Here is a 14,169-nt window from a genome sequence, read left to right on the forward strand (position 1 = left end):
AGCAAATGTTTCGGTATAGAAAACATTTTCGTCTATAGAAAATTTTTCGCCTAGAAAAAATTTCTCGCCTAGATAAAAATTTTCGCCTAGCTAAAAATTTCCGTCTATAGAAAATTTTTCGCCCTAGAAAAAAAAAATTCGTTATAGAACATTTTTCGCCTAGCAAAAATTGTTCGTCTATAGAAAAGTGTTCGACTCCGAAAAAAAAATTTAATAGAAAATTTTCGGTATAGAAAAAATGTTCGTCTATAGAAAATTTTTCGGTATAGAAAAAATGTTCGTCTATAGAAAATTTTTCGGTATAGAAAAAATTTTCGTCTATAGAAAATTTTTTGGTATAGAAAAAATTTTCGTCTATAGAAAATTTTTCGGTAAAGAAAAAATGTTCGTGTACAGAAAATTTTTCGGTATAGAAAAAATTTTCGTCTATAGAAAATTTTTCGACTACAAAAAAGGTTCGTCTATAGAAAATTGTTCGACTCGGAAAAAAAATTAATAGAAAAATAGAAAATTTTCGGTATAGAAAAAAATGTTCGTGTATAGAAAATTTTTCGGTAAAGATAAAATTTTCGTGTATAGAAAATTTTTCGGTAAAGAAAAAATGTTCGTGTACAGAAAAATTTTCGGTATAGAAAAAATTTTCGTCTATAGAAAATTTTTCGGTAAAGAACAAATGTTCGTGTACAGAAAATTTTTCGGTATAGAAAAAATTTTCGTCTATAGAAAATTTTTCGGTATAGAAAAAATTTTCGTCTATAGAAAATTTTTCGGTATAGAAAAAATTTTCGTCTATAGAAAATTTTTCGGTATAGAAAAAATTTTCGTCTATAGAAAATTTTTCGGTATAGAAAAAATTTTCGTCTATAGAAAATTTTTCGGTATAGAAAAAATTTTCGTCTATAGAAAATTTTTCGGTACAGAAAAAATTTTCGTCTATAGAAAATTTTTCGGTATAGAAAAAATTTTCGTCTATAGAAAATTTTTCGGTATAGAAAAATTTTTCGTTTATAGAAAATTTTTCGGTATAGGAAAAAATTTCGTTTATAGAAAATTTTTCGGTACAGAACAAATTTTAGTTTTAGAAAATATTTCGGTATAGAACAATTTTCGTCTATAGAAAATTTTTCGGTACAGAAAAAATTTTCGTCTATAGAAAATTTTTTGGTATAGAAAAAATTTTCGTCTATAGAAAATTTTTTGGTATAGAAAAAATTTTCGTCTATAGAAAATTTTTCGGTATAGAAAAATTTTTCGTTTATAGAAAATTTTTCGGTATAGGAAAAAATTTCGTTTATAGAAAATTTTTCGGTACAGAACAAATTTTAGTTTTAGAAAATTTTTCGGTATAGAAAAAATTTTCGTCCATAGAAAATTTTTCGGTATAGAAAAAATTTTCGTCCATAGAAAATTTTTCGGTATAGAAAAAATTTTCGTCCATAGAAATTGTATTGTCTATAAAAAATGTTTTGGTATAGAATAAATTTTCGTCTAGAAAAAAATGTTCGTCTATAGAAAATTTTTCGCCTTAGAAGACAATTTTCGTCTATAGAAAATTTTTCGGTATAGAAAAAATTTCGTTATAGAAAAAAATGTCCTCTGTAGAAAATTGTTCGGTATAGAAAAAATTTTCGTCTATAGAAAATTTTTCGGTATAGAACAAGAAAAAATTTCCCCGAGAAGAAAAAAATGTTCGTATAGAACGAATTTTCCTCTATAGAAAATTTTTCGGTATAGAAAAAATTTTTGTTTATAGAAAATTTTTCGGTATAGAAAAAATTTTCGTTTATAGAAATTTTTTCGGTATAGAAAAATTTTTCGTTTATAGAAAATTTTTCGGTATAGAAAAAAATTTCGTTTATAGAAAATTCTTCGGTATAGAAGAAATATTCGTCTATAAAATATTTTTCGGTAAGGAAAAAATTTTCATCTATAGAAAATTTTTCGGTACAGAACAAATTTTCGTCCATAGAAAATTTTTCGGTATAGAAAAAATTTTCGTCCATAGAAAATTTTTCGGTATAGAAAAAATTTTCGTCCATAGAAAATTTTTCGGTATAGAAAAAATGTTCGTCCATAGAAAATTTTTCGGTATAGAAAAAATTTTCGTCCATAGAAAATGTATTGTCTATAAAAAATGTTATGGTGTAGAACAAATTTTCGTCTAGAACAAATTTTCGTCTATAGAAAATTTTTCGCCTTAGAAAAAAATTTTCGTCTATAGAAAATTTTTCGGTGTAGAAAAAATTTTCGGTGTCGAAAAAATTTCGTTATAGAAAAAAATTTCCTCTGTAGAAATTGTTCGGTATAGAAAAATTTTCGTCTATAGAAAATTTTTCGGTATAGAACAAATTTTTGTCCATAGAACATTTTTCGCCTAGACAAAAATATCTTCTAAAGACAATTTTTCGCCTAGTAAAAAAAATTTCGTCAACAGAAAATTTTTCGCCTAGCAAAAAAAAAAAAAAAATTCTATAGAACATTTTTGTCTTTAGAACATTTTTCGATATAGAAAAAATTTTCGTCTGTAGAAATTGTTTCGGTATAGAACAAATTTTCGCTCTAGAATAAAATTTTCGTCTATAGAAACTGTTTCGCCCTAGAAAAAAATTTTCGTCTATAGACAATTTTTCGCTCAAGAAAAAAATTTTCGTCTATAGAAAATTGTTCGCTGAATAATAAAATTTTCGTCTATAGAAATTTTTCGCCTTAGAAAAAAATTTCGTCTATAGAAAATTGTTCGCTCAAGCATAAAATTTTCGTCTATAGAAAATTGTTCGCCCTAGAAAAAAAATTTCGTCTATAGAAAATTTTTCGCCCTAGAAAAAAAAAATTTCGTCTATATTTTAACTATTTTTTAATTAATTAAATTTTCAAATAATTTCTACTTACACACATTCACCCGGCTTATCACACCGCCCATGCACAGGATCACAGCCCAATTTACAAACAGCTTTTTCACAATTATCACCCATCCAACCGTTCATGCAGATCTTTTCACCCTCCGGTCCGCAAGTGTAATGGCCAAATTGATCGTTACGAGGACGACAGAACGTTGTACAGGTGGTGTTGTAATAGGTGGCTGCACACTGAACTCTGACACGATATGTAATGCGAGCATTGCGTCCAATATGATCCAATGTTTTCCATTCGGGTGATGGTAAAATCACGCTTGCAAAAGATGTTTCCTCAATTAACCTTTCGGAATCTGTAACAAGAAAAAGAAAGAGAGAGAAAGAAACAGGGGAAATGTTGTAAATGAGTCTCGATGGATATATACGGGATAAATTCATTAAGGAGCAGGAAAATCATTTGAGGTTGGTAAAATTATGTGTTAGGATGATGACTATGATGATGAGAACACTGTGGACAAATAACATTACATGGGTGGTGTTGTTGTCTTGGAAATTGTTTGAAGGTTTGAAATGTATTTGCAGTTGACAACATTGTCCGTTTTGTAAAATAGGCGTTGTTTTTAGAAACAACGACTAAATGTTAAATTCAAATAAATGTTAGTAGCTTTTGCTGCAGTTGTTGCTAGCACAGGAAAAACGATCATGGTGGCAATTGTTAACGTAAATGTAGATTTGTTAAAATAAACATCAACGGCATGTTGTTGTCTATTTAGTGTTTGTTGTTGCTGCCGGTTTGATGGTTTGAATTAACAAACCACCAACAACCCAAACGTAACAACTTAACGAACAAACTTTACATTAAAGACAAGTTCAAATTCAGAGGTCCCACTCTTCAGGATCATGTATTGAGTTTAAAAACATATGGAAATTGTTTTGAATTAACAAAAATAAGAAAATAGAGTGAAAAAAAAACCAAATCGATTTTAAATTAAATAATTTTTTTTTCAATATAGGAAGAGTTTATAGTTCCTGCTTCGAAATCGGAAAAAGTCTTTGATAGCCTTTGAAAAAATCTTTTTTAGTCTCCCATAAAAGATTTTTTGGTCTTCGAAAATAAGTTGTTGGCCTCCATAACTTTTCTAACAGCACTCGTTCCAAACCATGCAAACAAAAACTGGGTGTAGTTACATACCTGGATACGATGTATTGTACATATCCAATGCCTGTAGAATTAATGTAAATGATTTCTGTAAAGAGAAGACAAAAAAGAAACAAAAATTAAACATTAGTTAGATGTTTGTAGCGAGGAAGAAAAAGAGGAAAGAAACAAATAAAAAGGCGGGCTAATTTTAAAACTTTTCCAAAACATTCGCCACTAAACAAGGTTACATCGAGGTTAAATTATTTTGTCAATTTGTTACGGTGTTTTCTTCAGAAAGACAAAAAGACATTTACATGGTGGAACATTTCAACAGTAGCTGAAAAGCTTGTTTTCATTTCAACTCTTAATGGACACATTTTCATAGCCCTTGTTGTTGTTGTTCTTGTTGTTTTAAATTAGCAGCATAACAACAGTCTGCACCATCATTAGCTTGAGGAACATTAGAAAAGGTTAACAAAATATTTGAAATAGAATAGAAGTTGATTGCAATTGAATTGAAAGTTGAGCTTTGTAAAAAAAAGAAAAAAAAACTTATTTTTCGTGAAGTTGGTGTTAAAATGTTGGGGCCCTGGTATTGAGTTGCAAATTAAAATAGTGATTGCCACAAATTTGTAAAGGAAACGTGAGATTTTTTAAATTATTCTAAACTCAATAAAATAAAAGAAAACATTCTAAAAAATATACAAGAAATACTTTCTTTGTGGCGCTCCAAAAAATTAAGATCCAACAAAATGGTAGCCTTTATGGAAAAAAATAGTCCACCACCAGCATCATTTATAATGTGCCAGGGTTTTGGTACTCATCTTTTTTTTTCTGTTTGTTACCTTTAAAAGTTTCCTGGCTTCCAGCTGGGTAACGTCGTTCAAACTTTAATTGCTTGGCTTCAATGATTATTTACAAGGCACGAGATATGGCCCACAACTAGCCATTGCAGAGCAGCTATGCCACAAGAAAAAAAGATTTACTCCATTTCAAAGTCTCTACTCCATCCACTGAGTACCACAACAAAAAAGAAGCAAACCGCTGCGATTTATCATAACGTGTTTGGTGAATCATGTTTCCACACCATCATGGATGGTCATAAATCTATTGTCTATCTCCAAGAAAAACTTATTGGTGTAACGATAGAAAATTGTAAACTTAAGGAGATGTAGAAGGAAAAAAAAAATAGAGAAAACCTAATGAAAAGCCATGGTGAAGGCAGGTCTTTAAGTGGATAAAATGAAATTCATAAAAAAATGTTGGAAGGAAGTTTTTGGTAGTTGAAGCGGAGCACTGAATACCCTAAACGAAGATCTCTGGTCTTCTATGAGATGCACTAGATATTCTGTTTTTTTCGGTCTAAAAAAAACATTTTCGGCTATGCAAAAATTTTCGTTTAGAAAAAATTTTTCGCCTAGAACAAAAAATTTCGTCCATAGAAAATTTTTCGCCTGGAAAAAAATTTTCGTCTATAGAAAATTTTTCGCCTGGAAAAACATTTTCGTCTATAGAAAATTTTTCGCCTGGAAAAACATTTTCGTCTATAGAAAATTTTTCGCCTGGAAAAAAATTGTCGTCTAAGAAAATTTTTCGCAAAGAAAAAATTTTCGTCTATAGAAAATTTTTCGCCTGGAAAAAAATTGTCGTCTATAGAAAATTTTTCGCCTGGAAAAAAATTGTCGTCTATAGAAAATTTTTCGCCTGGAAAAAAAATTTTCGTCTATAGAAAATTTTTTTGCCGGGAAAAAATTTTCTTCCATATAAAATTTTTTTGCCTGGAAAAAAATTTTCGTCTATAGAAAATTTTTCGCCTGGAAAAAAATTTTCGTCTATAGAAAATTTTTCGCCTAGAACAAAAATTTTCGTCTATAGAAAATTTTTCGCCTAGAACAAAAATTTTCGTCTATAGAAAATTTTTCGCCTAGAACAAAAATTTTCGTCTATAGAAAATTTTTCGCCTAGAACAAAAATTTTCGTCTATAGAAAATTTTTCGCCTAGAACAAAAATTTTCGTCTATAGAAAATTTTTCGCCTAGAACAAAAATTTTCGTCTATAGAAAATTTTTCGCCTAGAACAAAAATTTTCGTCTATAGAAAATTTTTCGCCTAGAACAAAAATTTTCGTCTATAGAAAATTTTTCGCCTAGAACAAAAATTTTCGTCTATAGAAAATTTTTCGCCTAGAACAAAAATTTTCGTCTATAGAAAATTTTTCGCCTAGAACAAAAATTTTCGTCTATAGAAAATTTTTCGCCTAGAACAAAAATTTTCGTCTATAGAAAATTTTTCGCCTAGAACAAAAATTTTCGTCTATAGAAAATTTTTCGCCTAGAACAAAAATTTTCGTCTATAGAAAATTTTTCGCCTAGAACAAAATTTTTCGCCTAGAACAAAAATTTTCGTCTATAGAAAATTTTTCGCCTGGAAAAAAATTTTCGTCTATAGAAATTTTTTCGCTTGGAAAAAAATGTTCGTCTATAGAAAATTTTTCGCCCAGAAAAAAATTTTTTTCCCTAGAAAAAAATTTTCGTCTATAGAAAATTTTTCGCCTGGAAAAAATTTTCGTCTATAGAACATGTTTCGTCTTCGCCAAGTGTAGCATTATCAAAACTAATATTATTTTTCATTTTTGTTGTTGTTGTGTTTTATGTTTTACCCACAAATACTTCATCCATGTTAACTGGCATGATGCGCCGCCGCTGTTTGGTTGCATGCCTTATGGTTACGGATATTTGTGAGATTAGATTAGATTCTACAGTAAAGTTTAATTGGAAAAAGAAAACCTTTGGAAAGCAGGGAATAGGATGAGGAAATTCCTCATTGACTGACCAGTTGGCTGGTTTTTTGTTTGTGTGTATGAGTGTGTGTGTGTAACAGCAACATGTTTAATGAAAATTGATATTGATTGCAACTAAAACTGACATTTAAATTAAAACTCAAAATTATCAGCTTGCTAGTACTTGATGTTTTTGGACTATCTCTACGGCTGTGATGTGTAAAAGAAAAAAATACATTTTAATTGGCAAATATTTGAAATGGTCTTGAAATCCAATTGAGGGTAATGTGATTTGGGGAAATGGGAAAATTAGATGTGAAATTAAATAGGATTTAGACAGATTTTTACATTTTCGCACAGCATTGATTCTTAAAGTCTTTATGGTAGATTTTAATTACATTTCAAAAGAATTATCGATTGAATGTTTATTATTATTTTATTTTATTTCATTTCATTTCATTTTATTTTATTTTATTTTATTTTATTTTATTTTATTTTATTTTATTTTATTTTATTTTATTTTATTTTATTTTATTTTATTTTATTTTATTTTATTTTATTTTATTTTATTTTATTTTATTTTATTTTATTTTATTTTATTTTATTTTATTTTATTTTATTTTATTTTATTTTATTTTATTTTATTTTATTTTATTTTATTTTATTTTATTTTATTTTATTTTATTTTATTTTATTTTATTTTATTTTATTTTAAATTATTTTTATTTAATTTTTAAACTCAAAATAGTTCTAAATTGATTTTTTATTATCTTTGCTACCTTTCACCACATCGACCTACGTACATATCCCCTATTTCCACTACGCTTAATTTGTCATCAGCTGGTTCATTTCACAGCTAGTGTTGGTTGGCTATTAGTTATCAAATTGTCTATCGATGATATAAGACAGAGTGAGGCAGAGAACATTTTTGGGTCTCTCTTGTTCTCTCAATGAGCGTAAATTTGTTGTTGTTCACAACGTGTTAGCATCTACACAGGCTGTGAGCGATAACAAATTTACGCTCACTTAGAGCACATGGGCTCTCTTGTGAGTCACAATGCCTCCTCCTGATATAAGACAATCGCGCCTTACCGTTATACGATACCAACCTAAATAAAATCATTAAATTATTTTCCCATCATTATCATAAAATAGACACACAACAACTGTAAATGTTGTTGGAACGAACGAACGAATGCCACACACAAAAGAAACAAAGAAATAAAAATCATCGCAACAATCATAAACACTTCAAATCCTACGCATTTGAACTACATTTTATGATTATTAATGACATTCAGAAAAATCGAAAAGCAAAAAACGATCCAACAAATGTTCAGCAATACTGTGTGTCCCCTTCGCATGGTAGTCATCTCTAAGCTTAAAGCAATTGGAAGAGGCAAAAACGCCAAGAATCAATAGAAATTCCCATGGCGAAAAATGTTTCGAAAACGAATGTAGGAAGTTGTCATAACGCGGCGAACTGAGAGAGGGTTTTAAATAAAACTTACTGAACAAAAAACAATGCAAGAAGATTTGTCGCTCGTGTTGTACTTCGAAACACAAAGCAATCGAAATATTATGAAAATTATAAATGATCATTAAATTAAATGATTGGTTTTTATTGAGATAACCATATAAGCTTTAACGTTGGTATCTTTGATTACAGGTGTTAATTGTTTATTCAGACTCTCATCGATATTTTGTTTTTTATTGTTATTTAAACAATTTTTAACCAAAGATTTTAATCTGCAAGATATCTCTTTAGAAGATAACGGCAGAAGTAAAGCCAAATCACACCTAATTTAAAACCATTTTTTTTTTTTTTTTGTAATTAACATAATTAATTCACAAAATAGATGGAATTGTAAATTGTTTTTGTTTTGTGTTGACAAAATAAAATAGCCATTTGAAATGTCATCTAATCTGTGAGATATTTATTTGTTTTAATTTAAAATGGAGCTTCGCTTTGTTGTTGTCTTGTTGTTGATTTATGTCACAGCAAATTTCCATGTTTTATGTTAATTTTTATTGGATAATTGACCGTTATCTATAAATCGTCTTTGGTTTATACCGCTTTTAATCGCATCTCAAATTTATGTTACCAAATTAACATTTTACAAAATTGTCAATGAGATGATGATTGGGCTGTTGTTTTATTGCTTGTTTTGTTGGAGAACGCGTTTGATAACTTAGGCATTAATATTTTATTTGTTGACAGTAGTACATGGGATTTTAATTATTGGAAAATTATGGCTTTGATTTTGTTTTGGGTAAGCTAATTTTTTGAATTGAATTTATAATATAAATTACAATTTATAATATTGCTTGATGGGTCATTGAAGGAAAATTATTAAAAAATCCAGGCTTATCGCTCATTAAAAAAATTGTTGTAAAAACCCTCTTAATGACACACCAACAATAAACGTGAGTTTTTAAAATATTTTTTTTTCAACGACCACCAGAACAATAAATTTGGATTTTTTAAATTTAATTTTTTTCAATGACCCACATAGCAATAAACGTGGATTTTTTAAATATTTTTTACAATGACCCACATAGCAATAAACTTGGATTTTTTAAATAAGTTTTTTAAATGACCCACATAGCATTGAACGTGGATTTTTTAAATAAGTTTCTTCCATGACCAAACGAAAAATAAAATAAATAAATAATAATTTTTCAATTGCCCACCCTCCGAGCAAAAAAAAGTAGATTTTTTAAATAATTTTTTTCAATGACCCATTAAGCAATAAACGTGGATTTTTTTAAATAACTTTTTCCAATGACCCACCAAGCAATAAACGTCGATTTTTTAAATAATTTTTTCAATGACCCTCATAGCAATAAACTTGGATTTTTTTAATAATTTTTTCAATGACCCACATAGTAATAAACGTGGATTTTTTAAATAATTTTTTTCAATGACCCACATAGCATTAAACTTGGATTTTTTAAATATTTTTTTCAATGACCCACATAGCATTAAACTTGGATTTTTTAAATATTTTTTTCAATGAACCACATAGCAATAAACGTGGATTTTTTAAATATTTTTTTCAATGAACCACATAGCAATAAACGTTGATTTTTTAAATATTTTTTCAATGAACCACATAGCAATAAGCTTGGATTTTTTTAAATATTTTTTTTCACTGACCCACATAGCATTAAACGTGGATTTTTTAAATAATTTTTTTTCACTGACCCACATATCATTAAACTTGGATTTTTTAAATAATTTTTTTCAATCACCCACATAGCAATAAACGTGGATTTTTTAAATAATTTTTTTCAATGACCCATTAAGCAATAAACGTGGATTTTTTAAATAATTTTTTTTCAATGACCCATTAAGCAATAAACGTGGATTTTTAAATAATTTTTTTCAATGACCCACATTGCAATAAACGTGGATTTTTTAAATATTTTTTTTCAATGACCACATTGCAATAAACGTGGATTTTTTAAATATTTTTTTTCAATGACCCACATTGCAATAAACGTGGATTTTTTAAATATTTTTTTTCAATGACCCACATTGCAATAAACGTGGATTTTTTAAATATTTTTTTTTTCAATGACCCACATAGCATTAAACGTGGATTTTTTAAATATTTTTTTAATGACCCACATAGCAATTACAAAGGATTTTTTAAATAATTTTTTTCAATGACCCACATAGAATAAGACGTGGATTTTTTAAATAATTTTTTTCAATGACCCACATAGCATTAAACGTGGATTTTTTAAATATTTTTTTCAATGACCCACATAGCATTAAACGTGGATTTTTTAAATATTTTTTTTTCAATGACCCCCATAGCAAAAAACGTGGATTTTTTTAAATATTTTTTAATGACCCACATAGCAATAAACGTGGGTTTTTTTAAATATTTTTTTCAATGACCCACATAGCATTAAACGTAGATTTCTAAATGATTTTTTTAATTGCCCACCCTCCAAGCAAAAAACGTGGATTTTTAATAAACCTGGATTTTGTAAATATTTTTTCAATGACCATGCAATAAACCTGGATTTTTTAAATATTTTTTTTTTCGTCAGGATTTTTCAAATATTTTTTCCTTTGGATTTTTTAACTATTTTTTTCGCGCTGATTTTTCAAATAATTTGTTCAATGTTACACCAAGCAATGGACGGGAATTTTTAAATAATTTTTTTCAATGACTCAATAATATTTTTAATGATAATTGAATTGATTTTTTTAATTTTTTTAATGACCCCCGGACCACCAATTTAAACAAATTTTTTCAAACGAACAATAAACATTGTTCAATTGAATTGATTTTTGTAAATTTTTTTGTGAGAATTTTTCAAATATTTTTTTAATGACCCTCGGACCACCAATCGTGGTTTTTTAAATAAATTTTTTAATGGCCATTGTATCACTAGTGTTGGATTTTTTAACTATTTTGTTCTATGACCTCGGATCACTAAACGTGGATTTTTTAAGACATTTTTTCTATGCCCCTTGTACCACAAAACGTGGATTTTTTAAAAATTTTTCAATGCCCCACTAAGTTCATTGGGCTTCACGTTTGTGTCCTAAGTCGTTTGTTTACTTTTCGATATTTTTCTACTCTCAGGCCAATAAAAATATTTTTAAATTTTCTTAATTTTGTTATGTTAAGTAATAAGTCTGGTATTTTTCTAAGCTTCTTACCACCAGTTGTCTAACAAAGTGTTTTCAAAAATGCAATATGTGACAGAATCAAGACAAGGAGTGTCCAACGTATAAATTAATTAGAATACGATCACTTCTAACACATGTATGTGTGTAAAATTTATTGCATTTACTGCTGCTAATGCCATAATGCATGCATGGGAAAACAAGTCTATACATTATAATTATCATGTTTACAAGTTAGAGGTGGTTACAGACAAACACTTCTAAAGAAATGCACACTTATGAAATATTTATGCCATTGTCAACTGCAAAACACGTAGGTGTTAGACTAGACACATTACATTGCTTTACATTGCTTGTTTGTTTGTCTTTCGAATTTCTCATGTTCCCATGCTTAAGTCTGCAAAGAGAAATTAATTTAAATTACTTTCCTGGAAATCAAAACTGATAAAAGAATTTCTTTAAGAATTTTTTTGGTTAAGAAGAAGAAAACGAAACGAAACATTAAAAATAATCCTTGTAAACAATTTCTTGGAGGAACATTGTTGTTGTATATGCGTATGGCAAGACATGGTCATAATTGCATTTAAGCCAAAAGCTTAATCTTAAACTTCGATCTTGATTAAAATACCACCAGGCCAGTCAGTAACAAAACGCACTTCAGACAAAAAAACAACAAAAAGAAGACAAGAAAAACATTTAAAGAAGCAACGGACATGATGCACTTGAATGGTATGTAACAACAAGCTGAACATAAGCGGCAGTTTGAGGCCTACTGTAAAACAACAACTAAGGCGGAATATAAACAACACAAAACTGTTGGAATTAACCACTGGAAATTTTTTACAAAGTCATTTTATTGGTAACACCTACCGACAGAGACGAAATCCCTCTCACTCTCTGTATCTTTGTAGGAACAAACATCTTCTTTATTTGTAGCTGTTGCTTTTATACATTAACTCCAGTTCTCAAATGAAGAATTTCAGTTAATGATCAAAATAAAAACAGACAAGCAACACTTAAGAGTCACTGAACAACATGTTATCCAGAAATGACCACTGACCACTGTAAGCAAACAAACCCGACAAGCATCAAAATCGAAAAAAAAACAAAAATACTTCGACTATTCAAAAAAAGCTTAAAAGAAAAAAATTTAACGAAATAACAATTCAATGTAGTCAGGAGGGGGCAAAAGTTTGGTCTCGGCAATTTCGTCACAACAAAACTAAAAGCACACTGAAAATAAAACAATAAAACATTATTTTATTTATCCATGTTGGGCGGTTTGATGGTCAATGAAAAAATTATTTAAAAAATCCACGTTTGGTGGTTTTAGAAGGATCATTGAAAAGAAATATTTAAAAAATCCACGTTTGGTGGTTTTAGAAGGATCATTGAAAAGAAATATTTAAAAAAATCCACGTTTGGTGGTTTCAGGAGGATAATTGAAAAGAAATATTAAAAAAATCCACGTTTGGTGGCTTCAGGAGGATAATTGAAAAGAAATATTTAAAAAATCCACGTTTGGTGGTTTCAGGAGGATCATTGAAAAGAAATATTTAAAAAATCCACGTTTGGTGGTTTCAGGAGGATCATTGAAAAGAAATATTAAAAAAATCCACGTTTCGGTCATTGAAAAGAAATATTTAAAAAATCCACGTTTGGTGGTTTCAGGAGGATCATTGAAAAGAAATATTTTAAAAAATCCACGTTTGGGTCATTGAAAAAATATTTAAAAAATCCACGTTTGGGTTACTGAAAAAAATATTTTAAAAAATCCACGTTTGGGATATTGAAAAAATATTTTAAAAAATCCACGTTTGGGTCATTGAAAAAAATATTTTAAAACATCCACGTTTGGTCATTGAAAAAAAATATTTAAAAATCCACGTTTGGTAGCTCGAAGGTCATTGAAAAAAATATTTAAGAACCACGTTTGGTAGTTCGAGGGCCATTGAAAAAAAAATATTTAAAAATCCACGTTTGGTAGTTCGAGGGTCATTGAAAAAAAAAAATTTAAAATCCGCGTTTGGTAGTTCTATGGTCATTGAAAAAAATATTTAAGAACCACGTTTGGTAGTTCGAGGGCCATTGAAAAAAAAATATTTAAAAATCCACGTTTGGTAGTTCGAGGGTCATTGAAAAAAAAAAATTTTAAAATCCGCGTTTGGTAGTTCTATGGTCATTGAAAAAAAAAAATATAAAAAAATCCACGTCTGGTAGTTCGCGGGTCATGGAAAAAAATATTTAAAAAATCTACGTTTGGTAGTTTGAGGTCATTGAAAAAAATGTCTTTAAAAAATCCACGTCTGGTGGTTCGCGGGTCATGGAAAAAATATTTAAAAAATCTACGTTTGGTGGTTTGAGGGTCATTGAAAAAATGTCTTCAAAAAAAAATCTACGTTTGGTGGTTTGAGGTCATTGAAAAAATGTCTTTAAAAAATCCACGTCTGGTGGTTCGCGGGTCATGGAAAAAAATATTTAAAAAATCCACGTCTGGTGGTTCGCGGGTCGTGGAAAAAAAATATTTAAAAAAATCCACGATTTGTAGCTGGAGGGTCATGGAAACAAATTATTTAAAAAATTCATGATTTGTAGCTGGAGGATCGTAAAAAAAAAATTATTTAAAAAATCCACGATTTGTAGCTGGAGGGTCATGGACAAAATTATTTAAAAAAATTTAGAGAAATTCACATTTATTGCTTGGTGGGTCATTGAAAAATTTATTAAAAAAATCCACGCTGATTGC

The 14,169-nt window shown here is 28.6% G+C and overlaps 1 protein-coding gene across 3 annotated transcripts in view; it reads right to left on the reverse strand.

Annotated features, from left to right (window-relative positions):
* Window positions 1–14,169, reverse strand: part of LOC141389979 (protein serrate-like) — a 92,567-nt gene that overhangs the window by 43,496 nt on the left and 34,902 nt on the right. For all 3 annotated transcript variants that reach the window (XM_073962339.1, XM_073962341.1, XM_073962340.1), the window contains exons 5-6: window positions 4,045–4,099; window positions 2,890–3,205 (exon numbers count right to left, since the gene is read on the reverse strand). In XM_073962339.1, the coding sequence (XP_073818440.1) occupies window positions 2,890–3,205; window positions 4,045–4,099 (371 nt within the window). The remainder of the gene's footprint in view (window positions 1–2,889; window positions 3,206–4,044; window positions 4,100–14,169) is intronic.

The sequence above is a fragment of the Musca autumnalis genome, unplaced genomic scaffold (assembly GCF_047663935.1).
Source record: "Musca autumnalis isolate F117 unplaced genomic scaffold, ASM4766393v1 scaffold_1, whole genome shotgun sequence".
Classification (NCBI taxonomy): Eukaryota; Metazoa; Arthropoda; class Insecta; order Diptera; family Muscidae; genus Musca; species Musca autumnalis.